At 24.9% G+C, this 27,620-nt stretch overlaps 11 protein-coding genes and 1 non-coding gene across 12 annotated transcripts; 5 read left to right on the top strand and 7 right to left on the bottom strand.

Moving 5' to 3' along the window:
• Positions 1-444: 444 nt before the first annotated feature.
• Positions 445-4,224, top strand: PCHAS_1352300 (isoleucine--tRNA ligase, putative; the record flags this gene model as incomplete). Its single annotated transcript, XM_733164.2, has 1 exon — positions 445-4,224. The coding sequence occupies one exon, from the start codon at positions 445-447 to the stop codon at positions 4,222-4,224; it is 3,780 nt and encodes a 1,259-aa protein (XP_738257.2).
• A 1,205-nt stretch (positions 4,225-5,429) lies between these two features.
• Positions 5,430-6,173, bottom strand: PCHAS_1352200 (eukaryotic translation initiation factor 6, putative; the record flags this gene model as incomplete). Its single annotated transcript, XM_737549.1, has 1 exon — positions 5,430-6,173. The coding sequence occupies one exon, from the start codon at positions 6,171-6,173 to the stop codon at positions 5,430-5,432; it is 744 nt and encodes a 247-aa protein (XP_742642.1).
• Positions 6,174-7,937: 1,764 nt separating this feature from the next.
• PCHAS_1352100 (ATP-dependent RNA helicase DBP8, putative) lies at positions 7,938-9,386 on the top strand (the record flags this gene model as incomplete). Its single annotated transcript, XM_733234.2, has 1 exon — positions 7,938-9,386. One exon carries the CDS (start codon positions 7,938-7,940, stop codon positions 9,384-9,386), a length of 1,449 nt encoding a protein of 482 aa, XP_738327.2.
• An 875-nt stretch (positions 9,387-10,261) lies between these two features.
• Positions 10,262-11,791, top strand: PCHAS_1352000 (DNA-(apurinic or apyrimidinic site) lyase 1, putative; the record flags this gene model as incomplete). Its single annotated transcript, XM_736010.2, has 1 exon — positions 10,262-11,791. One exon carries the CDS (start codon positions 10,262-10,264, stop codon positions 11,789-11,791), a length of 1,530 nt encoding a protein of 509 aa, XP_741103.2.
• Positions 11,792-11,881: 90 nt separating this feature from the next.
• PCHAS_1351900 (SAM-dependent RNA methyltransferase, putative) lies at positions 11,882-12,520 on the bottom strand (the record flags this gene model as incomplete). Its single annotated transcript, XM_729215.2, has 1 exon — positions 11,882-12,520. The coding sequence occupies one exon, from the start codon at positions 12,518-12,520 to the stop codon at positions 11,882-11,884; it is 639 nt and encodes a 212-aa protein (XP_734308.2).
• Positions 12,521-13,273: 753 nt separating this feature from the next.
• Positions 13,274-15,292, top strand: PCHAS_1351800 (nucleotidyltransferase, putative; the record flags this gene model as incomplete). Its single annotated transcript, XM_737424.2, has 1 exon — positions 13,274-15,292. The coding sequence occupies one exon, from the start codon at positions 13,274-13,276 to the stop codon at positions 15,290-15,292; it is 2,019 nt and encodes a 672-aa protein (XP_742517.2).
• Positions 15,293-15,455: 163 nt separating this feature from the next.
• PCHAS_1351700 (trafficking protein particle complex subunit 2, putative) lies at positions 15,456-15,917 on the bottom strand (the record flags this gene model as incomplete). The annotated part of the gene is made up of 1 exon (XM_737425.2): positions 15,456-15,917. One exon carries the CDS (start codon positions 15,915-15,917, stop codon positions 15,456-15,458), a length of 462 nt encoding a protein of 153 aa, XP_742518.2.
• A 727-nt stretch (positions 15,918-16,644) lies between these two features.
• On the bottom strand, positions 16,645-19,895 carry PCHAS_1351600 (conserved protein, unknown function; the record flags this gene model as incomplete). Its single annotated transcript, XM_016799397.1, has 3 exons — positions 16,645-16,805; positions 16,987-18,051; positions 18,155-19,895. The coding sequence occupies 3 exons, from the start codon at positions 19,893-19,895 to the stop codon at positions 16,645-16,647; spliced, it is 2,967 nt and encodes a 988-aa protein (XP_016654692.1).
• Positions 19,896-21,039: 1,144 nt separating this feature from the next.
• On the bottom strand, positions 21,040-22,692 carry PCHAS_1351500 (conserved protein, unknown function; the record flags this gene model as incomplete). The annotated part of the gene is made up of 1 exon (XM_736420.2): positions 21,040-22,692. The coding sequence occupies one exon, from the start codon at positions 22,690-22,692 to the stop codon at positions 21,040-21,042; it is 1,653 nt and encodes a 550-aa protein (XP_741513.2).
• Positions 22,693-24,093: 1,401 nt separating this feature from the next.
• Positions 24,094-25,429, top strand: PCHAS_1351400 (Qa-SNARE protein, putative; the record flags this gene model as incomplete). The annotated part of the gene is made up of 5 exons (XM_737589.1): positions 24,094-24,277; positions 24,391-24,632; positions 24,725-24,840; positions 25,020-25,281; positions 25,379-25,429. The coding sequence occupies 5 exons, from the start codon at positions 24,094-24,096 to the stop codon at positions 25,427-25,429; spliced, it is 855 nt and encodes a 284-aa protein (XP_742682.1).
• A 1,021-nt stretch (positions 25,430-26,450) lies between these two features.
• PCHAS_1351300 (60S ribosomal protein L23, putative) lies at positions 26,451-27,345 on the bottom strand (the record flags this gene model as incomplete). The annotated part of the gene is made up of 2 exons (XM_016799396.1): positions 26,451-26,744; positions 27,220-27,345. 2 exons carry the CDS (start codon positions 27,343-27,345, stop codon positions 26,451-26,453), a joined length of 420 nt encoding a protein of 139 aa, XP_016654691.1.
• Positions 26,990-27,073, bottom strand: PCHAS_1351310. Its single transcript, XR_001678637.1, has one exon. It is a non-coding gene; the product is annotated as a small nucleolar RNA snoR18 (small nucleolar RNA).
• Positions 27,346-27,620: the final 275 nt, after the last annotated feature.

Below are 27,620 nucleotides of genomic sequence, written 5' to 3'. Positions count from 1 at the left end.
TTCTTATATTCATACTAAATTTTAATATAAAAAAAGATTTTTTTGCAAAGGAAAAAAATATAATTAAATTATAGAGTATCGAAAATGTTATTTAACATACTTATTTGTAAATTTTACTAATTAAATATCATATATATGTATTTTCATATATATTCATAGGAAGTTATTGAAACAATTTTAGTTTAATTACAAATCTATATACCTACACTCGTTGTGTCGTATATATTTATATAGTACTACCCATTTTGTAAGGCTTTGAAATAACCAAGCATGTGCTTAATCATATTTACGGATAATTAGCCAATGCGTGTGTTTTCAGCTAGCTATATGACCATTCCTATTATTCACATTCATTAGATATATTAATTTGTGAAATATCGGCGTATTCTTTTTTCAAATTTGCAATAACGAATTATTGCAACAAATAAATAGTGCTAATTTTTTATGTTCCTAAAAAGGATTAAACAAAAAGGCCAGTTTATCAGAAAGTTCAAAACGTTAAAAAGCGAAATAGCTAGCGTAAAAATTGAAATAAAAAAAAAGGAAAATAATATATGTACAGTTCAGAATATTTTTGGCGAAAAAAAAAAAAAAAAAATTCATACCATCATTGGGAAAATAGGACAAGAATATCCAGGAAACACACACAAAATTAGTTTGTCAAAAGAAAACAAAAATAACGAAATGGCAAGCAAGACCACATTTGAATCTGTACCGGATAATCCAAATATTGTTGAAGAAGAAGAAAAGGTTTTAAAATATTGGAAAAATATAAATGCATTTGAATTATCTAATAAGTTATCAAAAAATAGAAAGCCATACATTTTTTATGATGGACCACCATTTGCTACTGGATTACCACATTATGGGCATTTATTAGCAGGAATAATAAAAGATTGTGTAACTAGATATTTTTATCAATCTGGATATTCAGTAGAAAGACGATTTGGTTGGGATTGTCATGGATTACCTGTTGAATATGAAATAGAGAAAGAAAATAATATTAACAAGAAAGAAGATATATTAAAAATGGGAATAGATGTATATAATGAAAAATGTAGAAGTATAGTTTTAAAATATTCTAATGAATGGGTAAATACCGTTGAAAGAATTGGAAGATGGATTGACTTTGAAAATGATTATAAAACTATGGATAAAAATTTTATGGAAAGTGTTTGGTGGATCTTTAGTCAATTATATAAAAAAAATTATATTTATAAATCATTTAAAGTTATGCCATATTCATGTAAATGTAATACACCTATATCAAATTTTGAATTAAATTTAAATTATAAAGATGTTTCTGATCCAAGTGTTATTGTAGGATTTATACTTTTACAAACTTTTCCTATTATTCCAGAATCTGTTGAGATTCAAAAAGAGTTAGATGCATCGAATGAAAAAAAAGACGAAGTCGATTTTTTTAAAAAGTATGAAAAATTATATGACCCATATTTTTCTCGTGTTAAATCAAATGAACTAAACACATCTAATATGGATGAAAATAAAAAACGAGAAGATTTTTCTGAACCCACATCAGATGCATCTAACAAGGTTACAGAAATAATTGCATGGACAACAACCCCTTGGACTCTCCCATCAAATTTAGCTCTATGTGTAAATGAAAATTTCATTTATTTAAGAATTTTAAATAAAGAAAATAATAGAATATTTATATTTGCAGAATGTAGAATGGAATGGGTAATAAAGGAATTAAAATTCAAAGTTGAAAATTTATGTTTACTTAATAGATTCAAAGGTAAATATTTAAAAGGTTTAAAATATAAACCATTATTTAATACTTTTTATGATAAATATAATTTTAAAGAAAATGCATATAAAATATTATGTGATGAATTTGTAACAAATACGGTTGGTACTGGAATTGTGCATTGTGCTCCATCTTATGGTGAAGATGATTTTCGAGTTTGTGAAAAAAATAAAATTATAGATCCAGAAAAATCGATATTCATTGATCCTTTAGATTCAAATGGTTATTTTACAAGCGAAGTAAAAGAAGTTGAAAATATGTATATTAAAGATGCTGATATTGTAATTAAGAAAATATTAAAGGAACAAAATAGATTGTTAAGTAATAATATGATTGTCCATTCATATCCTTTTTGTTGGAGAAGTGATACGCCATTAATTTATAGAGCTATACCTGCATGGTTTGTAAGAGTTAATAATTATACTGATAGGTTAGTTAAAAATAATGATACAACATATTGGATACCTGCGCATGTTAAGGAAAAAAAATTCCATAATTGGATTAAAGATGCTAAAGATTGGTGTATAAGTAGGAATAGATATTGGGGAACCCCAATTCCAATATGGACAGATGAAAAGATGGAGCAAATAATTTGCATAGAAAGTATAAAACAATTAGAAAAACTTAGTGGTGTTACTAATATCACTGATTTACATAGACATAATATTGATCATATAACTATTGATGATCCTAGAGGTAAAAATTATCCAAAATTAAAAAGAATATCTGAAGTTTTTGATTGTTGGTTTGAGAGTGGTTCTATGCCATATGCTAAGGTGCACTTCCCATTTTATTGCTCCGACAATGCCAATTCCGAAATCGATATCTCCAAAGTCCCAATGGAAAGTTTTAATAAAATATTTCCAGCTGATTTTATTGCAGAAGGGTTAGATCAAACAAGAGGTTGGTTCTATACTTTGCTAGTTATTAGTACATTACTTTTTGATAAGGCACCATTTAAAAATTTAATTTGTAACGGTTTAATATTAGCATCTGATGGTAAAAAAATGAGTAAGAGATTAAAAAATTATCCCGACCCAATATATATATTAAATAAATATGGAGCAGATAGTTTACGTTTATATCTAATTAATTCAGTAGCAGTACGTGCAGAAAATTTAAAATTTCAAGAAAAGGGAGTTAATGAAATTGTTAAAAGTTTTATTTTGCCGTTTTATCATAGTTTTCGTTTTTTCTCTCAAGAAGTTACAAGATATGAAACATCTTATAAAACTACTTTTACATTTTCTAATAAATATATATATGATAATAATGATAATATAATGGATCAATGGATATTTTCAAGTATTCAAAATTTAATAAAATTGGTTCATATTGAAATGAAACAATATAAATTATATAATGTTCTTCCAAAACTTTTGGATTTTATTGAAAATTTAACAAATTGGTATATACGATTAAATAGAGATAGAATGAGAGGAGTTATTGATGAACGAAATTGTCTTATGTCTTTAAACACAACTTATAAAACTCTTTATTTATTTACTTTGATGATGTCACCCTTTACCCCTTTTATTTCCGAATATATTTATAAAATGTTACAACAGGTTCAAGGATCGAACTTAGTTCTATCATCAGATGACCAACCTAGCCAAACCGAAGAAGATCAAAGCAAGAGTGTCCATTTCCATATGCTTCCACAAGTAGATGATAACTACACTATAAGATACGAAATAATTGATTTAATTGAAAAAATGAAAACTGTAATTGTTTTAGGAAGAATATTAAGAGAAAAAAGAAAGTGCCCTAATAAACGACCATTGAAATCAGTCAAAATATTGCACCGAGAAAATAGCTTTTTTGATAATTTTGATAAAATTGCAAATTATATAAAAGAAGAATTAAATATATTAAATATTGAATACTCTACTGATACTAGTTGTCTTACCTTTAGTGTAATACCAAATTATAAAAAATTAGGAACAAAATTAGGAGCTAATTTAAAAAATATTCAAAACAAAATTAAAAATATGAGCACAGAAGATATAAAAAATTATGAACAAAATAAAAAAATTATAATAGATAATATATTATTAGAAGATGATGATATTATTATAAATATGAAACATAATTTAAATCTTGAAAATATTGAAGCAATTAGTGAAAATTCAATTACTATACTTATGGATTTTACTGCTGATGAACAATTAAATAATATGGAAAATGCTAGAGAAATATGTAATAATATACAAAAAATGAGAAAAAAGCTAGCTCTATCACAAAATTCACCTGTCCTAATGCATATTTTTATTCAAAATGAAACATTTAAAAACAATATGATCAAAGAAACAGAATATATACATAAATGTTTGAGAAGAAGTATAAATATTATAAACACGGTAGACCAAATGGAAAAATTACAAAATAAATTTCACCAGGAGACTTTCACTGTTAGCGGTCAGGAAGTTATTGCTATCTTTACTCAAAATTAATATACCAAAAAAAGTATATTAAAATACATGTACGCGTACATAAAAATATACAAATTTACATGTACATGTCATACATTATTGAAATTTTGTTGCCTACATAAATCGCTAGTCAATTTTGATAATTCATTAATTTAATGTGTGTAAAATAAATATACACATATATATATTCGTTTTATATGCATAAGAACATAGTCACTGATTTATTTTGAGAAATATATTCTTGTAGAGTTGCTTAATATAATAGTTTGTGTATTTTTTTTTTTTATTTTTTTTTTTTATTTTTTTGTTCAGTGATATAATTAAAATTAATATATTTATGATATAAAGAAATAATATTTTTGTTTAATATAAAATTATTAAGGATAAATAAATTTAATTAGTACTTTTTTATGAGTACATTTTTAATTTATGTTTTTTTTTTTTCAACTGTTTGTTATACCTAAAACACATAGACAAATAAAAGGGCATGAAATGGATAATTCAAATATGAATAACAATGAATAAATAAATTGGGAAATGTAAATTAGCATTTTTGTGAGTACGTGTAAAGATAGGCAAACATAACAGGAAAGAATTAAAATAATAAAATGAAATAAAACGAAAATAGGAAATAATAAACGATCAGACATTGAATGATCCAACTTTTAAGTCATAGATTAACGCTTAAAGGAAAAATATATGCGTTTCTCAAAAATTAAAATTAAAAACATATATATATGCGCTGCAAATAATTCGTATTAATAAACTGAATTAAAAAAGAGAAAATAAAAAATATGTACATAAGAAAAAAAAAAAAAATAATGATAAATTAAGGAACGAATTAAAAAAAGAAACGACATATACTTATAGAAAGGAAATGTGGCTTGGTATATATTCAGATAAAATATTTGTAACTAAAATTTGCAAGGCAATCATTTTATTCTATTGCTACTACTTTTCATTTATCTTTTGTTTGACCAAAAAAATAAATGCATGCACATAATAAAAATATTTAATATTAAAAAATTAATACTGAAGAAATAATTACAATATGTGTGCATATTTTTTTATCTGTATAAGGAAGAAGATATTGCAACATTCCTCCAAACTCTTCATACTAATAAATAAAATGATTTAAAAAAAAGTAAAAACAGTTTGTAGTTCGTTATTGTCATTTGTTTGTATTTTTAAATAAAATAAATGCTTTTGAAAGGACAAATAATTAGTTATATCATTGTTTGAACAATTGAGGATTTATATTTAAAGGTGTCTTCAATATTTGTATCTTCTATATTGTTAAGTTTAAAAATTTTTTCTATAATATTCAATTCAATTGCTGTAGTGTCCATACCGCAAAATGCAGACCAATCATTTGCAACTAGTCCTGATCCGATAAGGTCACTACCTCTATTTATTGTTCCAGTAATTAATGGTATTTGTAAAAGTTCTGATAATTCTTCAATTTCTTGAGAAGTTGTCATAGCATGTAATAAACCACCATTATTTGTAAAATAGGAATATGTACCTACTAATAAATTACCAGCTATAGATGTTCTAAATACTTCTATATCTAATACATCTTGTACTATCTCTTCCGTTTCTCTATCAATATCTGTATGTATTAAACCGACATAATCATTACATGTTATACAATTTCCTAAAGCTGATAATCTTTCTTCTACTCTTTTTATCTTAACATCGTCAGGTAAAGAATTTCTTAAATGTAATAATTCCTGATCTGTACATATACTTGAAACTAGTAGTCCCTTTCGGTTACCTACACATACTCGACCTATAACTCTTGTACCTCCAATTGTTGCATAAACTATTGGAATATGTTGTGACAACTCTGCTTCAAAAACACTGGAAAAATTTTCTGACCCACCCAAAGCAATAAGACCATATGAATTAGTTAGTCGTGAAAAAACACCAACTTCATTTGAATTTTCAAACTGAACTCTAATTGCCATTTTTTTGAAATCAATTATTTTATTTTGAAATGAAACAATATGTGCACAATTTTTAATATGAATTATCAACTATTTATATCAAAGAAAATACAAACTTGAATTTTCATGTACATATATTTCGTAGCCCACTTTCTTTTAGTCTATACTTTTTAATTTTGTTTTCGATCTATATATCGTTCTTCGTTTTTATATTTCACTAGAACAAGCGAAATAATACCCATACATGAAACGCACAAATATATACTCCCTTCAAAATGATTATCCCACAAGATATAGGGAAGCTGTTTTTTCGTTTTGTTTTCTGATTAGTAAAATTATCAACTCGATATTTGCTGATCTAATTAATATTCACAAACCTTTACAAACAATATTATAATTACATAAAAGTGTATACATATATAATAATATACCTATTTAACTGCTAATTGGAATATGATAAACCTATAAAATACGTTATTCTTGCATATTTTCTCTATAAAACTTCCATTTTTTTTCCAAAAAAAAAAAAAAAAAATATGTTAATATATATGATAAAAATATAAGGTAGCTAATCTTTAAAAAAATATGTCATTCACATGTTTATGAATATACTAATTTTTTTGTATGACTTGTACATAATATTTTTGTATAATAAAAATGTATAATAGCGCTGTATAGTCATGCAGATTTACTACTTTGTTAATAAAAAATATATATGTAGTTCCTTCTCATAATCATCATAAATTTAGTGAAAAAAATACGAATTTTTTAAATATAGCATAATTACATATATGTGGGCTAAGGTACAAATGTTGATAATGTTGGCAATGCTGATAATGCTGGTAATGCTGGTAATGCTGATAAATAAATTAATATTATTACATATTGCTATATTATTTGCTGAAGGCTATAATATGTGCTATACAATTTATAAGGCACTTTTCCTGATGTTATTTATAAAATATTTTTTCATTTCCCCTTTTTTTGCTTTTCTTTTAGTATAAAAAAATTTAATGTAATTGCCATTTTGTCATTTTATTTTTTCATTTTATTTTGTCACTATATTTTGCCATTTTTTACAGTTTAATTATTAAAAAAAATATTGCTTGTTCATGTAATTTGTTATATTGACAGGACGCAGTCATATATTTATTTTTTAACAGGACCAAAAATTTATTGCTTTTTCATAATTTTTATTATATATTTATAATTTTTTAATTCGTATTTTTGTAATACCTACAATTTAGCAACTATTTATTTATGCAAGCAAAATGGAGAATTCAAATAATAATTCAAAATAACAAAAATATGTAGTTTATTTTGGAAATTTCTACTTATTTTTATTCCCTTGTTTGGTTGTTTATATATATATTTTTTATTATTTGGGGGATGAAAATATTTGAAATATTTATGGCACATTTTTTAATACCCAACAAAAGTTATAGTATATACAACGCGTCTATATTTTTTGAAGTTTATAAAAAAAAGAATGAAAAAGGAAAAAAATACTTAACAAAATAAATATTTATAAATATTGTCTTATCTTTTGAAAAGTTATACTAACAAATTAATCAAATGCAGTTTAATACACAATTGTATATAATAATAAGTGCAAGTTGAAAAAAGTTATGAACAGATTATATATTTGGCTAAACAATGAATATTTTATTTTTTTTTCAAGAAAAATATTATAAATGATAACGATGTTTTTAAACATATAATTCATGTTAATTTTTTATTTTTCAAGTCATATTTATTTGTTTCTTATTATTTAAACATATTATAATGAGGACACGTAAGATACAAAAAAGGAGACTCCCCTTGGGGTTTCGAAAACGATATCGACGATATTATATAATAAAATATTTAAATAAAAAGTTTTTAGAAAATAAAAAAAGAAATGAAAAAGAAGATGAAATTGATAGTGATGAGACAAGTGATAGTTCTAGTGATACGACTGGACCTGTAAGTTTTGAAGACTTAGGTGTTGATGATTGGTTAATAAAAATAAGTAAAAGCGTGCAAATATTAAAACCAACAAAAATTCAAAAATTATGTTTACCTTTAATAATTGAAGGGAAAAATGTTATAGGATCTTCTGAAACAGGTACAGGCAAAACTATTTGTTATTGTTGGAGTATGTTACAAGAATTAAATAAAAATTTTTATGCAATTTTTGGATTAATATTATTACCAACACGTGAATTAGTTTTTCAAATAGTAGAGCAATTTCAATTATATGGAAATAAAATAGGAATAAAAATATTATCATGTATTGGTGGCTTTTCTTTAATTGATCAAAGAAGAAGTATTTTGAGCAAACCACATATAGTTGTTGGTACTCCAGGTAGAGTTAGTGATATAATAGATGATTGTATAGATGTAAAGAATTGTTTTAAAAGATTAAAATTTTTAGTATTAGATGAAGCAGATTTACTTTTACAAAAAAGTTTTGAAGATAAATTAAAAATTATTTTAAATAATATACCCAAAGATGTTTTTGGAGAACCACGACGAACTTTATTTTTTAGTTCAACAATCACAGATTCAATAAATTTATTAACTAAAGCATTTCCTAATGATAAATTAGTTTTAGTAAATGCAAATAAAAAACAAAAACCAGTTAAAAATTTAGATCAAAGATATATATATATAGATACAATAGCTCAAATGACTTATTTAGTATATATATTAAAAAATAAATTATCAGACTTATCAGGAATTATATTTACAGCGAATAGTTATAAATGTGAACTTATATATACTGTATTAAATGAGTTAGGTAGCTTTTCCATAGAGTCTATACATTCATCTAAAGACCAAAGAAAACGTATGTCATCTTTATTAAAATTTAAAAATGGATTATGTAAAATTTTAGTAGCTACTGATATTATAAGTAGAGGTATTGATATTCCTAAAGTTGCATTTGTAATTAATTTTGATTTTCCCAATGATACTATTCAATATATTCATAGAGTAGGTAGAACCGCTAGAGCTAACAGAAAAGGTATATCTATATCCTTTGTCGATAAAAGGGATTTAAAATCATTTAATAACGTTAAATTAATTATGAAAGAAAAACTAAAACCATATATTTTAAATAAAAATGAAGTTTTAAGTGATATGCTCAAAATTGGAAAAGTTGTAAAAAAAGCAGAAATGATGCTTCAAGAGAAAAAAGATATTAAAAAGGAGAACGACGATTTGAAAAATTCTATTTATCTCAATGAATAATAAAGATATGATTTTTTTTTTTATTTATTTTTTATTTATTTTTTAGTTTTGCAATATGAATAAATGTAAGCATTCTGTAAAGCTTACCTATAAGTTTGTATATTCTTTCTTTTTTGAATTAGGATTTAAAAAGTTTTTTTCAACCTTTTACTTCCAACAATATTGTTTTTGTATAAATGTTTACTCAATGCATGTTGTATTGGTATATATATAGACTATTCAACATATATTTGAAACCTAATGCATGTACAGCAGCTTATATGCTATTTTCCAACTTCTTAGCTTATAAAAATTCGTTACCCAATTATCCATTTTACACATTCAGTATTTCTTCATTTTTGAAAAATGGAAAAAATGGAAAACAAAGACTTTTTCTGCTCACAAATAGCTATTAATTTTTTTTTATAAACCCCTTTTTTTTATGTCGTGTGCATAAAAAAATATGCTTTAAATTGAAGCGTAAGATTTTTTGTATTTTCATTTGATATCCATTTTTGGAGGTATTCGGCACTATATTTGTATATGTAATACATTCTTATAATTATATCTTTTGGTATTTTCAATGTATTTTTTTTTCTTTTTTATTTATTTTTTAATTATATTTTTTTTAAAGTATGCGTCATATGAAAGGGTGAAAGAATGTTCCCTACAGAATATGTGCATATATACTTATTTACATATCAAATTGCATAATTATTTTTTTCGCTAATTTTTCGCCATTTTTAAGTCTCTCTTTTTAGTTTTTCCTTTTTACATTCACTCTCGCAAGGGTTATTAAACTGGATTACTTTTATTATTGTGACTAGCTTTTTTTTATTATTTTTTTTTTTTTTTTTTTTTTGATGACCATGTTCATAATTTTTTATCAAAAATAAATGCCCAGCCATTGTTGCCGCTTTGTTTTTCACTTTTTGCTGTATATGTTACTAATTAATATTGCTAAAAATAATATAATTACAGCCCTTTCGCATAGGCATCAAACTATAAGAGAAAGAAATAGCGCCTTTTCAAACAACCCCATAAATTATATATATTATTTAGGAGCAAATAAACCTATTTATTCCAAATTTTCATCCGTCTGTGAACAGAAAAAACTAGGACATAAAAAAATAGCTATAAAAAAGTGGGGCATAGAAAGGAACGAAAAAAAAAACTTTACAATAAGTCTAAACTATTACAATAAAATACACCAAAATAAATATATGACCAAAATGGTAAAAGAAAATAAAGCCGGTATAAAAAATGAAAAAAAAAGTTCAGTAAATAATACCCAAGATATTAGAAATTTTTTGAATCTCAAAAAGGAGGAAAAAGATGAAGAATGTGATGAAAAAATAAAGCAGGATAGTAATAAAGAAAGTATAAAAAATGAAACAACTGTTCAGAAAAAAAAAATTGATAAAAATAATAAGACAAAAGAAAAGGTAAAAACGAAATCTGAAACAAATAAAAGTGTTAATATAACATATCCTAGTATACCTAAAAGTATTGAAAAACGATGGGAAGATTATAATAAAATTATAGAATATGCAAAAAGTACAAATGTTTATTTAGGTGCACATATATCAGCTTCAGGGGGAGTCCAAAATGCTCCAATAAATTCATTTAATGTATCAGGATTAGCATTTGCATTATTTTTGAAAAATCAAAGGAAATGGGAAAGCCCACCATTAACTGAAGAAAATATAAAACAGTTTGATGAAAATTGTAAAAAATATAATTTTGATAAAAATTTAATTTTACCACATGGATCATATCTTATAAATTTAGCAAACCCTGATAAAGAAAAACGAGAAAAATCATACTTATCATTTGTAGATGATATAAAAAGGTGTGAACAATTAAATATTAAATTATATAATTTTCATCCAGGTTCAACAGTAGGAATGTGTTCAACAGAACAAGGAATAAAAAATATTGCTGATTGTATAAATAGAGCCCATAAAGAAACATCAAATGTTATTATAGTTTTAGAAAATTCAGCAGGACAAAAAAATTCAGTCGGTTCAAAATTTGAACATTTACGTGATATAATATCTCAAGTTGATGACAAAGAAAGAATAGGTGTTTGTTTAGATACATGCCATACATTTGCAGCAGGCTATGATATAAAAACATATGAAAAATTTGAAGAAGTTATGAATAATTTTCACAACATTGTAGATTCAAAATATTTAAAAGCTGTACATTTAAATGATTCAAAATCGGATTTAGGAAGTGGATTAGATAGACATGAAAATATTGGAAAAGGAAAGTTAACACTAGATACATTTAAATATATTATGACATCAAAGTATTTCAAAAACATTCCAATTGTTTTAGAAACACCTGACATAACAAATGACGAATCTGTATACAAGTACGAAATTGAGTATTTGTACAAGATGTGTGTAAAGGAAGAATAACTATGATGAAAAAAAATAGAAAAAAAATATATGCACACATTTTCAAGCATAACTTGGCTATATACATTTTATAAACAAATAATTTTTTTTTTAAAAAAAAGAATCAAGATCATTATATTGCTGATCACCTAATTTTATTAAATAGTCCTTAAAATTGTTTGGTAAAATTGGAATGTTTTTATCGTTTTCACATTTTGTATAATAATATTTGGAAACAAAACGAAATGGCAACATCATGGATTCTTTATCATTTTTAAGTGTAATATCGGGATTATCAACAAAAGGAATATTTTCTAATTCAACTTGATCATTTAAAATAATATGACAAACTAATACAGCAGTGTTAGTAGTCATTTGCACACTTCCTAAATTTCTTGATATAGGAAATTCGAATTTTCTTAATTCTGATGTTCTATCATTTGATGGCACATTTCCCAATATACCACCAAATAATAAAAAGCCAATTTCATTTTTATCCTTACATGTTAATACATCTTTTGCTTTCATATCTAATAAGCATATTTTATTCCATTCAAATTCATTTTTTAAATCACCTATAGATTTTTCATAACATTTTGGCTCATATACTTTTGATATATCTTTAAAATTATCTTTAAATTTTGTAAATATTATATTTTCATCTTTTACAATTTCACAAATATGCATATATTCAAGTATGCACCATTCTTCAAGATCATCCATATGCTCTACAATGAATTTTACCCCCATTTTATTTCTTCTTCAAGATTGGACTATAACTAGCGTTTTATATAATCTAGCTTTTTGTTCGTTTTTTTTTTTTTTTTTTTTTTTTACCTTCACAATAGTGCATGTGTGATTATCCAAATATGCATATACAATATGAACTTTATTTGTTTGATTTATTTTATCTATGAAATGTTCTGACCTGACATATTTTTTTTCATTTTTTGTTAATTTTCCAAATAATATTAGCTATTTTTTATGACATGTTCATATTTTTTCTATACTTTTGAATATGCATATAGCTAATTCATATTGTATTTTATTTTTTTTTTATTAATTATTTTTTTTTTTATTCCTTTTTAAAGTGGATAATAAACTGCATACTAAAAATTATCACGCTTAACAATTGTCAAAAAAAAGAGAAATTCTTTATTTATTTTCTATTAATTATTATATACATATGGATAAATATATATTATTTTTTTTCCAATTTTTTTATATGCTTATAAATTAATTAAAAATAGTTTTTCTCATTTAAAATGTTAAGTTAAAAGGGAAAAAATATAATAAAATAAAAATATATAAAAGTGTGAAACAAAGAAATAATAAATATGCGTTTGCTTTAACTATGGATATACTTTAGTAAACGTATGGGCATATGCATATAATTCAGTAGCATATGATATGTCTTAAGTTTTTGAAATACTATTTACGCATTTGTTTAGTGAATACTTTTTTTTTGTTTTTTTTTTATGTACAAATTTATTAAATTAATAAATGGATGATTTGTATTATTTTCTTTACAATGAAGAAGAGCCAGAGAGTGTGAAGGAGGCCAAATTGGAGGTTCATAAAATTTTGAAGAAAAATAGAGAAAGGCCAGATAGGGTGGCTAAGCCAATGAAAGAACCGGATACTGTAATTTCTCTAGTCGATAATCCAGAAAATATTGATAAAAATAAAAACGAAAAAAAAAAATCAATTGATATGCCAAATATTGAACCCAATGTACATAATGATAATGTTAAGAAAAAGAAAAAAAAATCAGCTAAAAATAAAAACAAATTTGTATCAATAAATTCACAAGATGAAGAATCAAATATTAGTATACATTCCTGTTCTTCTATATCTTCATCATCAGATGGTTCATCGTCTGTTAATTATTTATCTAACTTAAATAAAGACAAATCTCCATCCTCTATCAAAAACAGAAGTAAAATAATGTTTTATAGAGAAGCTACAAGCAATGATGAAGGATTTGATAATAATAAATTGAGTGGGCATAATAGCAAACGTAAACGAGATGAAGAACATTGGAAAGGGAAAGGCTCTAAATGGAGGAGAACACATAATGAAGGAAATAATAATGAAAATGAAAAAGATATGTTACAATATTTTAAAATAAATTATCAAAAACTTACATCAATAGAAAAACAATATTATAAATATATGATTAATAGATTAAAAATAAGATATGATAATAAAAAGAAAATATTTTTTGCAAATGAAAATTTTACAAAAACATTTTCAGATGTAATAACAAAAAATGGAAATAATAATTTTAATTGGATAGGATATTTAGAATATGCATTTCATTATTTATTAGAATGGTTAACACCAACAAAAGAAGAAAAATTATTAAAACTTAAATCGTTAATAAAGTTAGAAATAATTGTTAAATCAATTTATCCAAATTGTAGAATGGAAGTATTTGGATCTTTTGTCACAGGTTTATCTATACCAGGTAGTGACATAGATGTATGTTTTATGAATATGAAACAAAGTGATCTTGATACGTTAACTGTTATTGGTTATGCTTTAATAAAATTAAATATTTGTAGAAATATGAGGATTATAAAAGATGCAAAAGTAAGAATATTAAAATATACAGACAATGAATCAGGTGTCAATGTTGATATATGTATAAATCAAGAATCATCAAGAGAAACTACTGAATTTGTAAAAAAAAAAATAAAAGAATATATATATTTAAGACCATTAGTTATAATAATTAAATTTTTTTTAAATTCAAGAGGTTTAAATGACACATATAGTGGAGGTATTGGTTCATTTATGCTATGCTGTATGGTTTTACATTTTTTGCAACTTCATCCAATATCTTTCGATACTAAAACATATAATAATGCAAATTTATTATGTTTAATTATTGAGTTTTTTAATTTTTATAATTTAGAATATCCATTAAATGATAAATGCTCAGTTATAAGAGGCCTAGGACATGTTATGCCTAGATATATGCGAACTGAATATGAACGAAATAATAACAGATTATGTATTGAAAACCCTATAGATATATCAATAGATGTTGGATCCAATTCATACAAAATTAGATATATATTACACATTTTTAGTTACAATCTTTGTAGCTTAATTACTTTAGCGAAGAAGCTACAAAAATATGGGGTCTCTCATTTTAAAAATAAATATAATACAACTCATAGGGGAGAAAATGATAATAATTTTATTGAAGGAAATAAATTAAATCCAATTTCTATTTTTCCATTATTTTATGCTCATTTTCTTAATCCTAATAATATTACTTTTACTAAAAGATTTAAAAATAATTTCCCAAACCCTTTATGGAATATTGATCAGTTTGATTTTACATATACACAAGAAGAAAAAAATAATTTATTTGAAATGATATGTAATGATATGTCATGTTTTTTAAATAATTCGGGAGAAAACATGGATACAGTAAACATATTTTCAACTATTGATCGAGCCTTCTTTTTTTCCTTAGATGTTTTTAATAACATATTTAATTGCGTGTAGATCATCCATGTTAATCAGAAGCGGTTTATAACTGTTTTTTTTTCTATACACAATTTCGGTTGTTACGAAGCCGGGATGGTGCTGACGTGGTTTGTCTCTTCATTCTGTTATTATTTTCATTTTTTGCTTCGTTTCTTTTCATTTTGTCCTTTACTTGTGGCGCTCATTGGTGCAAAAAGCTTTTCGCTGCTAAGTGGACATTCTGATCGAACAATGAGCTTGTTATAATTCCATTTGGTTCATATAATGGATTTAGTAAAACTTTTATATAATTTTCATGAACAACTTCAAAAAAAGATTTAATATTATCATCTGAAGGTACATGTATATTTGCATTTATAGAACTGTTTAATTCATTTTTATTTTTATATAATAATAATAATTTAATATGTCCAGGTGTACAATAAGCAGATACACTATAATTATTAAAAGAATCAACAGTTTTTAAAAACATATTATTATTCCTCCATACTAATTCATCTACTGAATCTAATGATTGATGAATAATAAATTGAGATAGATGTTCTGATATATCTTTTTTTCCGTTTATAGATAAATCTGCTTCATATATTGGTATATCCCCTTTTCCTATTATTGTCAATACAAATACCTGATTTGAATTCATGATGTTATTTCCTGTGTTTTTGTTTATATACTTTTTTCTTTTATTTTTGTATTATACTTTTTGAAAATTATCTATCTTAGGATGAACATATATACAGTACTTTCTTTAAGGGCTTATTTAAAAAATAAATATTTCTTCCCTTTGTTTTTCCTCTTCCTTCCCTTTTTTTGAACTAACTCCAGATATTATTTATCCACCATTTAGATAATAATATGTCCTCGAAAAAAATAAATAAAATTTATAATAATTATATGCCCTCTCACTATTTTCTTTTTCTATTAAATTTCATTTTTTTTTGTCATTCCTATGTTCATAGTTGAAATGTTAAAGAATTAAATGGCTTGACTTTTATTATGAATGCATATGCACTATTTTACTAATATCGTTGCAAAAATTGGAACCATATACCAACTTAAATACATAATAAATGTTTGAAAATGTTTTTATAGAACAATAGATCTCATGAACAAGCTACTAATTTTTTTTTTTTTTCAAACAATAGCTATTTTATGTAACCATTGAAAATGGGTCTTTATCGAAATTAAATGTTTAATACTATATTAGGGTATATTTGGTGTTTTATCAAAATTTTTATTTTTCACATACAAAAAAAGTTAAACAATAAAAATATAGAAAATATAAACAAACACACAACATAAAACAAGGTTACAAAAAAAAATAATAAAACGAACGATTTATGAACAATTCAAAAGGGTCTTCAATCTACTTAATCAATATTCGCTAGTTTTGGGACAAACTTTTTAATTGCTTTTTTCATTTCAAACTTCTTTGGTAATTTAACTTGTACTTTTTTTTTGTCAATAAATACTGCTGTTTTTTTGGCTTTTTCTAAAATGCTTTTGAGATCAGGATCGTCATTACTCGATTCTACAAAAAGGAAAAAAATAAATAAATCGTTATAATAATTATATTTTTCATATTTATAAAAAAATAATAAATAGTAACACTGATGGAAGTGTTCAAAATTCAAAGAATTGTTTATCAAATGCTGCAGCCGATTGAATAGCCTTCCCTGTTCATGTACAAAAAAATGGCATAATCTACTTACGTGATCCATTTAAAGGTGGTGATGGTTTCATTATCGGTTTTTTTAAAATCGGGGCGCCATCACCAATTTTTGCAGGTAATGGTGTTTCCTTTGGTGGAATTGGAGCTTTGCTTTGTTTCGCCTTCAAAATGGTTAACATTTTTGCTTTTATTGCATCTTTGTCCATTGCCTTAGCTTCTACCTTTTCCACTGCCTTAGCCTCTGCTTTTTCCACTGCCTTGGTCTCTACCTTTTCCACTGCCTTGGTCTCTACCTTTTCCACTGCCTTGGTCTCTACCTTTTCCACTGCCTTAGCCTCTGCTTTTTCCACTGCTTTGGCCTCCTCTTTTTTCTCACTTACTTCGCCTTGCTCAGTTTGGCCAGCCTTTCCTATTCCCTCTTTGTTAATTGGCTTACTTGCGAGTATCTTTTTTAAGTTATCCTTATTGGGCCCGATTTTCATTTTAAGGGATGGCTTTAGTTTATTTACGGGAGGTATTTTTTTTACGCCAGTCGGTGCTTTTTCTTCCTCCTTAACTTCGTCAACCTTTTTATCCTCCTTTACTTCGTCAACTTTTTTGTCATCCTTTGCCTCTTCCTCTTTTTTGTCCTCCTTTACTTCATCCACTTTGCCGCTCTTTGGAACCTGCTTCTTCCCCAAGGACATCAACTTAACCTTCATTACTCCGTCTTTCATAACTGGCGCTTGTTTTTTCTCAACAGTTTTGCTTTTTTCAACTGGTTCCTTTTCAACAGTCTGTTTTTCACCGGGTTCCTTTTCAACGGGCTTGCTCTTTTCTAATGCCTTCTCATCGCTATTTTCTTTTGCCTTCACACTAAGTGGCATTTTCAATGGTGTGCTGCTCTGCTTCCCTTCCGCCTTATTTTTAGAAGCTTCAAATTTCATCGTCAATTGTTTGATGCGACTCATAACCGAGTTCGTTTTGGTACTCTCGTTGTTCGCATTGCTTGGGTTATCGTTCTCGTTCTTCGTATTTTTTGGATCGCTTCCCTTAGTAGCCACCTTCGATTTGTCATCACTGCCTTTGGCTTCTTCCGCTGCCGGCTTCTTTTCCTCGGGTTCAACTAAAATAAAACATGAAAAATTAAATTAGTGGATAATTACGTAAAGAGAATAATAATGGAAACATACTTTCACATGTACCACTCATAATATCGAATATCTTACCATTCTTGTCGCTTTTAGAAACATAAGGTTTGAAAGTAACTTTTTGCCCACGTTTTCCCAATGCAGCTGTCTTATTACTGCTTGGTCCAGTCTTTCCCAATGTAATTATCTTATTACTGCTTGGTTCGATCTTTTCCAACGATGGTATTGCTTCTTGATCCTTTTCATATATAGCCTTACTTAAAACAGCATTCTTTTGAAAAACATTTACTGTTTTATATCCAATTTTCGTATCGGCACCAGTATTTGCCATATTGGAGTTATGAGTATTTCTCAAAATCGGGGCAACCTTTGGTGCATTTAATTTATGTGTAATATTTGTACCTTTGTTATTTTTTTTTAAATTTTTAAATATTTCTGCAGGTAAAATAGAATTATCTGGTTTTGGATATACAGATACATAAACTTTTCCAATTATCTCTGGCTTTGATTTATTTAATCTTGAATATATATCCCAAGGTGCATTATTTATTAATGTCTTTTCGCTAATAAATGAACATCTAGCGGTACCTACTAAGACTTTACCACTTACATCATGAATATCTATCATAAAACTTGGTATATCACCTGTTTTTTTTTCTGGCAATTTATCTAACCCTACTCTACTATTTATATTAAATGTTATATAATCACTATTTGAAGTCATACTCATTCGATCTTTAGGTCTTGTAACTCTTTGGGTATTTTGTATTGCCGATATTGCACTTTCACTATCATATCTAACTACACATATTATTTTAGGATTACCATTTAAATATTTAATTTCTAAATTAGTAATATTTATTTCAAAAGATTGTAAATCTTGAGAAATTAAAAAATTATTTTTATCACTACTCATATTACTGTTAGCCCCATTTGCTCTTAAAATTGTATGAACATGTTCGCTACTTTCTAATTTATCTTGTTCTTCTTTAATATATTTTGAAAAAAATTCTTCATAACTATCATTGTTATTTCCTTGTTTGTACATTTTGACTAAATCTGAAAAACTGTTTTTATTTTCTGCACTGTTCATACTTTTAAAGGGATCCTCATTATTTGCATATTCAATTTCATGATTTGGAACATGATCCGATGGAGGTAACCAACCATTTAAATCTTCAGATGGAACTAAAGGGGGTATGGGAGGTATAGGAGGACTCATAAATTTACCATCCTTTAGTAAACCAATTGATTGATAATATAACATTCCATATAAAGAATTTATACGTGGATCAAGGGTTCGACATGGATATATATAATCTAACAACATTTTCATTGTTTTTTTTTTTTTATTTATGTTATCACTATTTTCAGCTGTTTCGGATGCTATTTGAGTACACACACCAGCAAATGATTGCACTAATGTATCTAACTGTATATATAATAAATCTATTCTACGAACAGTATCAATTAATGAACTTTGATTTTCTTTTATATTTTCTAATTTGTCTTCAAGTTTTTTAGTATATATATTATTCTTATCCAATGCTTCATATGCATTATATATTTCTTTTTGTAAATAATAATTATTTGATTCAGAACTTGTTCTTTTCTCTTTTTCATTTTTATATAAATTAAAATAATGTCTTATTTTATCTTCTAATTCTTCTAATACATGCTCAACAATTTCAGGTTCAGGTCTCAATCTCCCATGTATTGTATCTTGTGTTAAACTATATTTATTTTTATGGGACACTTCGAAATCGTTTAATGCGTCCTTCCAAATGTGCATATCAACACTCTTCTTCTTCTTTTTCATTTTGAAATACAAATAAGTATGTGTGTAAAACTGGGGAGATAAACAATGATACTATTTCTATATGTATGTACCTATCTAGGTGGACATAACAAATTTTATATTCAAAATAGAAAAATGAAATTCTTCAATGGTGTTAATCTGCTAAGACAAAATATTTGGTGTATAAAAAAAAATAAATTTAATTATACATTTGAAAAATAAATATTTATAATATATAGGTATAAAATGCAATTACAAACATTTCGAGGTTATAGACTTATTTTCTATAACCAAAAAAGCGTAACCATACACATAATATAATTTTATATTTTTGTGTGCATTTATTTAATAAGTAAAAATAAGTTTCATAATAAAGCTTATCAAACAATTACCTTATTTTTTTAATACTGTTTTTACCAAACAACAATATTTAACAAAAGGAAATAAAATAAAATCAACAAAAAAATATATTTACAACATAGTGGCCTTTAAAAACAATGTTCTTATTAAAGTTATACGTGAAATTTTGGAAAGGAGGTGTAAAGACAAAACACAAAATGTTACCTCCTACACACATATATAAACAAAAATAATTATGTAAATAAATAAATATATATATACATGTATAAATATATTTATACAAACTTAAAATAACAAATAACTACATAACATGGTGTTACTAAAATATGTCTTTCGAACTTTGAATTATTACAAAAAATGGCCAAATACTATATATTTATTTGACAATTTTTTTATTTTATTATTTTTTTTTTATTTGATCTTCTATATTATGTTGTTGTTAGAACAATTTAACTAGGCAACATATTATTTTTTTTTTATGCACACGCACATAAATGCACACATAAATTTTCCCTTTTTCTCCGCTTTTTTATGAACAGTTAATAATATTATACTATTTTTTTATAAAAATGTACATATTTTTCCTACATTTAGCTATTTTTACCAATTAAAAATGTTTTTTCTTCGTTTAGCTATTTTTACCAATTAAAAATGTTTTTTCTTCGTTTAGCTATTTTTACCATTTAAAAATGTTTTTTCTTCATTTGGCTATTTTTTCCATTTATAATTATTTTCTCCTACTATGTAAATTTTTCAAGGAAAAATATAATTTTTTTTTTATTTGTATAAACTATTTGAATTCCATTCATAGGCGTTGGTAGATAATCATTGATATGTCTGTTGCTATAAAATAGCCAATAATTCCCCATAAGGTAGATACAAAAGTTAAATCATGTCTTTTAAACAATTCAGACATAATAGTAGCTGTTGTTGGACCCCCAATATTTGCATTAATAGCTAATAAGATTTCATCAATATGAATAGCTGTGTTTTCATTTTTTGAACAAAGATTATTATATATATATGATAAAAAAAAAACGCAAAATAAATGGATAATTAACATAGATATCACTAATACTGCCAACGATTTGGAAATCGCAAATAAACTATTTATATTAATTAAAATTCCCAAAAAAAATAAATAATAAATAAATAAAAAATTTAAAACTGTCGAATAATACTCTATTGATCTAAAATATATATAACGGATCATTTCTATTATTTTTTGTGTGTATATGATTAGCTTACTGCCTTTACAATCGCAATTAGCGATACCACTTACTGTCTGAATTATATAATCTATAAAAAATAAATATATAAATGTAATGGAAAACAAAAGGAATGCTTTGATTTTTACTACATTTATCATGTATAAATTAATAATTTTGTGTAACAGTTCATAATGGGTTAATATTTGTTCTGTTAAAATTATTATGAACATTATAGACAAGCTGTCATATATTATTTTTCTAAACATTTTATATACAAAATTGTGTTCGCTATTTATATTTTTTATTAGATTTTTTTCAAAATTGTTATTTTCATTGTTATATATAAAAGAGCCATATGTTATTTCTTTGGGTTCATATAATATAAGTCTCCTTGTTTCATCATTGTGACTCTGAGAATTTAGGATATCATTATTTTTTTTATTTTGTTTGATTTGGCTAGCTAGCGATTTTTGTAAATTTTTATCATTTGGAAAAGACAATAAGTTTGAATATTTCTTAAATAATGGCAACATCATAAGAAATAAATTTGTGAAAAAATCATCCAATATAAATATGCTATTTTTTTCTAAATTGTTTAGTTTTAATAATTCTGCAATTTCTATTAAATTAATATGCCCACCTATGTAGGTCGAAATAAAACAACACACACTTCTTTTCAAATAGGTATCCTTACTTTTCGTATTATTTATATTAAATATTATTTTTATTATATAGTATGATATTATACCCCCAACAATTGTCCCAACCATACCAAATATAAAAGCAATACCAAAATACAAAAATCGGCTTTGAATTAATAGTTTATTTATTACACTTTTTTTTTCTTCATTATATATAATTTTATTTTTTGTGTCTATTAGCCAGCTAGCTATATTTTTTTTTTCTTTCTCTTTTTTTTTTTTTTTTTTTTTTAAAAATGAAAAAGTTATCATGAGTGATATACACAATGTATAGGCTAAAATTTTATTTAAAAACAAGTCTACAGATTTTATATCCATAATATTAAATTTGCATATTTTATTAAAACATACACCTGAAATGAAACTCAATAAATAAACTGATATAAAATTATTATGAGTTTTATTCATTTCTATGAATACAAATACAAGACTAACAAGTAGGCAAATTTCATGGGGGTGGTCCTCTATATATTTAACCATTTTCTTAAGAATATTTATATTAACTATATTATCAATTTCAAAAATGTAGATAATCACTACGTGCATGTATGGATGTAAGTTCTATTCCAGTATTTTCCACTACTTGTTGTAGTCAAACTTGTATGAAAAATCGGAAAGAGCATTTACAAGCCTCTTATTCGTGTGCCTTTATGCGTGCGCTTGTTCATAATTTTTATTGCCACAAAAGTTTTAGTAAAATAATCCAAAAATAAAAATGCCGTACCAAATATGGCTCACATTTTTAGAGTCAAAACAAACCATTTAACGCTTAACCAATTTTTTCACCATTTAAAATAAATTGAAAAAATACCTTAACATTTTTATAGCCATTATTTATGTATGAATTTTTTGAATAGGTAGGTATGGTTGAGAAAGTATAATATTTTTTTGTACCGACTATTTTACATTTTTTCCCAAAATTATAAAGAAATAATACCAGCTTTTTTAACATACATTTTCATATTATTACATATTTATTTGTTTTATTATTTTTTGTAAAGAATTTGTAAATTTGTTACATAGATTTAAATTATAAATGTCTACACGTACATGCATACAACAATTTTCACTTACTATACCTTGGTTTTCATAAAATAAAAAAAAAACATATCAGACTTAAAAAGAAGGTTGAAATAAATTAGAAAAAAATATATAAATAATTCACACACGTTATATTAGCTTCCCCTATACAACTATACCATTATTTATAAACAAAAGAGAGTAGGCCTTTTTTTTGAAAAATAAAATTTCCTATAATATGGAATATATTTATATAATTAATTAAATTAATTTTTTTTTTAATATAAGTAACATATTTGATAATTTGAAAATGTTTATTTAAAAGTTATAATGTATGTTTGGGTAATTATTATATTGCCATAAAATTTTATGCATATAATTATGTTAATAATTGTAAAAAGGGAATAAAAAAATATTTGTAAAATTGCACTTTATAATGTTCATATAAAATTCGCGCACTTGTATATAATACCAACATTTTTTTTTAATATAAATTATTTTACTTATCCATATATAAATATATATAATTTATTTAATATATAAATTTTTTAAACAAACTTATGAAGTAATATATATTTGCCGAAGAAATATTATATCCATTACTTTTCTTTTATAAAAGAAAAGATGAAAAAAATGAACTACTCTTAAAAACATTTCCGATAAGTTTATTCAACTTAATAATTAAAAATAAACAAATTTTGATTTTTAAAAGATGAAAAATAGTTTGAAGAAATCTGATAATTATTATTTAACACAAGATGTCGTTGATATTATAAAAAATTTTAATATTATAGAGAAAAAGGGAAAATTAAAAAAAATACTTATGTTCCCATCTTAGATAATACACATAATATATATCTTCGCACATGTATATACATACCTATAACTATTTGACAAAAGAACAATATATTATTTTTTTTTAAGAAAATGCCATTTGTTGATAAAACAGAAGAATTTTTTAAAATTGTTGAAAAGCTAGATAATAATAATAATAATTATAACATTAAAAAAGATCGAAATATAACACAAGATACTCAAGTTGGAGAATATGCATCAAAAATAACGGAGTTGTTACAAACTGGAAATCAAAAGCTGTACAATTTGGAACGATGTAAGTCTTTTAACATGCACGTAAACCTATGAGCATCTTTCAAAATGTGCATAAACATATACGCCATCTTTCATAAAACACATGCTAACGATCATTTTTTTTTCATTTTTAAGGTGTCAAACAAAAGGGAATATTTAATGATAAGACCCAAAAAATAGAAGAGCTCACTTATGAAGTCAAACAAATTATTACAGATTCAACGAATACTCTAGATTCTTTAACACACTATACATACAGCTTAAATATTAGGAACCCACAATGTCGGACACACATAGATAATATTATATCCTCCTTGAAAAATAAAGTCTTTGACTTTACCAAAAAATTTAAGGATGTACTTCACATTCGAAGCGAGGTAATGTCCATACAGGAAAATGTACACCTTTGCTACTTCATCATCATTTTCGACTTTTTCATTTTTCCGTTTTCTCTTCTTCCCACTCTTAGCATATAAAAAAGCAAATGAACAGAAGGCAAATGTACTCATGCATTTCAACCGAATCCGCATTTAGCAATGAAAATTATAAATTTAAACCTCTACGTGATGACATAGATATTGAAGGGTTAGTAAAATTGGCATAACCATATTATTGTAGCAATCTGTGAATCACTTGATAAAAATGCATTACCCTTGAATTATTGCTTCTGCCTAATTATGTTCGCTAATTTAACAATTTTATAGTGCAAACATGGGTATTCATTATTATTATTATCATTATTATTATTTTTTTTTCTTTTTTAGAGGGGAACAGCAGATTTTGAAAACGCAAGAGAAGTCATCTTATTTGCATTCAAGAGCGGATGCAATGGAAAATATTCAAAAAGTTATAGGAGATTTGGCACATATGTTTCAAAAAGTTGCTACTATGGTAACTCAACAAGATGAAATGATAAAACGAATTGATGAAGATTTAGATATTTCTTTAACTAATACAAGGGAAGGACAAAATTATCTTTTAACATATTTCAACAGACTAACATCTACTCGGACTCTCATATATCAGGTACAGTCATGCACACCAAATTGTCGCCCAACTATTTCGTATTTATCTTTATATTATTGCCACATAATTTAAATATTTTATTTTCATTTTTGTTCAGGTCTTTTTCTGTATATTTATCCTTATCATATTTTTTGTATTATTTTCATGAAGAACCCCCCCTCTTATGGATTTTAACAATAAGCCCATAAAACTACAAAATAAAAATTACCTGATTAAACATACAATAAATTATTTATTTCATTTCATTTAAAGTTGTATCTATTCCAATATTTATTTCTTTCTGGCTATGTCAACAATTATGAGATTGTTCATTAGCTTTTTTTTCGTATCTTTAGATATATTTTATTCCATTTATTTTATGCATGATATACTTACACACATGTATAATTCCCATCATATAAGTATATGCATGTTTTGTATAATTTTAATTTGAATTTAACCCAATTAATTTTTTTTTTGTTCATCTTTTTAATTATATTAATATATTCTTTCTTTTTATTATTCGATCTGTTTCATTATATTCCTTAAAATTTTCTACATTTTTTTTATGTGGACAAATATATTATCCTATTTTGGTCATAAATTATCATATTTATAAAAATTAAAAAAATATATATAAATTTATTAAGCTTTAATTAAATTATAACCTTTTTTATTCCCCTTAAAAAGTTCAATACACACATAATACTAATACTACCTTGCCATAAAAATAATATTTGACAAATATACATGTACATACATATATTTTTGTTATATTATCATTTAACGAAATGATAAATGTGTGCAAACTATACGATTAGAACAAATGAAGAACAAATTTACATGCACTGTTCATATAAATATTCTTTTTTCATATTAGCTAGCATAGCAATGAATAGTTTAAAAGCAAAAGGAACAAATTTATAGCCGTCATATTTTATGTATAATTGAATATAGTACAATTTTTTATTTTTAAAATTTACTATCTTTATAATGCTCCCATAATAATTTATAAACATGGGATATTTCATATATTTATAATTATAAAGGTATAAATTTACTCGTTACTTTTTTATAAGTTTAATGTTTTTTTATTAAAAAATTGCTTGAATTATATGCATATAAAATCATTTAAAAAAATGTATGTGTAGAAAAATATTGTAGGAATGTAGAACTGTAATATAAAGCTATTAAACAATTGCTGAAGCAGCTGATGATAATTTTGGCCATAATTCAGCACATTCTCTTGCAACTGGACCAGTAATTGCAGACCCTTTCATTTCTCCTTTTGGATTTACAATAACTCCAGCATTATCTTCAAAATAAATAAAATAACCTTCATGTCTTCTCCATGCTTTTGATTGACGGGTGATAATGGCATTTAACACTTTTTTTCTTAAATCGGGTTTTCCCTTTTTTACAGTTGCTAATACCATATCTCCTAATGATGCTGCTGGTAAACGGTTAAGGCATGATCCGAAACCCTATAAAAATAAAATAATATATAAATATAATAACATTGTATTAAACTATAGAAATAGGTAACGCTGAAATTAGTATTTATTTATCTGCGTTCAACATGAATAACATATTATTTATGCGAGGTTAATAATTTTTCTGTTTTATTAACGCATAATTCGCATGAACATACATAAATATTTTGGGAATATATGAGCATGTTCATAAAGTTATTTCTTAACAAACATGCGTAAAAAAATATGTATATATAAAGGTGTTCAGAAATTATTAATTATCGGCTATATTGTTTATCAACAAATATTTTTTCTGTCCTATCATTGAATCATCATAATAACCTTATATATATTATCCATGAGATTAATTATTTTCCCATGGAATGAACGCATGAATAAGGTTATGTGCCTCCACATAAATATGTATGTATATATGCGTGAGAAATAAATAAATATGTACATGCAAATATATATATGCAAAAATTACCTGAACAGCAATAATATATAAGTTTTTTCCTCCACTATTATCACAGCAATTGATGAGTGCGCCTACCGGTAAGGATAGGGTAATTCTCATTTTGTTTTTTAATGTTCCTGCTCTTCCTCTCTTCATTTTTATTAATAAATTATTTTTATAAACAAATAAATAATATATATATTATATATATCGCATAAGCAAAATGTATGAAATATTAAAATAAATTATGCTTAAAAGTTAGCTATCAACTTTTTTTTTAATATATATCAAATAATCACAGAATATATTTTTTTTATAATTGAAGAATTTCATAAGCATTAAATAATTCGTTATGCTTTAATTTGAATTTAAGCTGTATGAATTATTTTTTATTTTTACATAAAATAAAATATTGTTCTATTTATTATGAC

Source organism: Plasmodium chabaudi (genome assembly GCF_900002335.3).
Source record: "Plasmodium chabaudi chabaudi strain AS genome assembly, chromosome: 13".
NCBI classification, from domain to species: Eukaryota; Apicomplexa; class Aconoidasida; order Haemosporida; family Plasmodiidae; genus Plasmodium; species Plasmodium chabaudi.
Note: the sequence above shows the minus strand (reverse complement) of the source record. Positions and strands in the feature narration are given on the sequence as shown.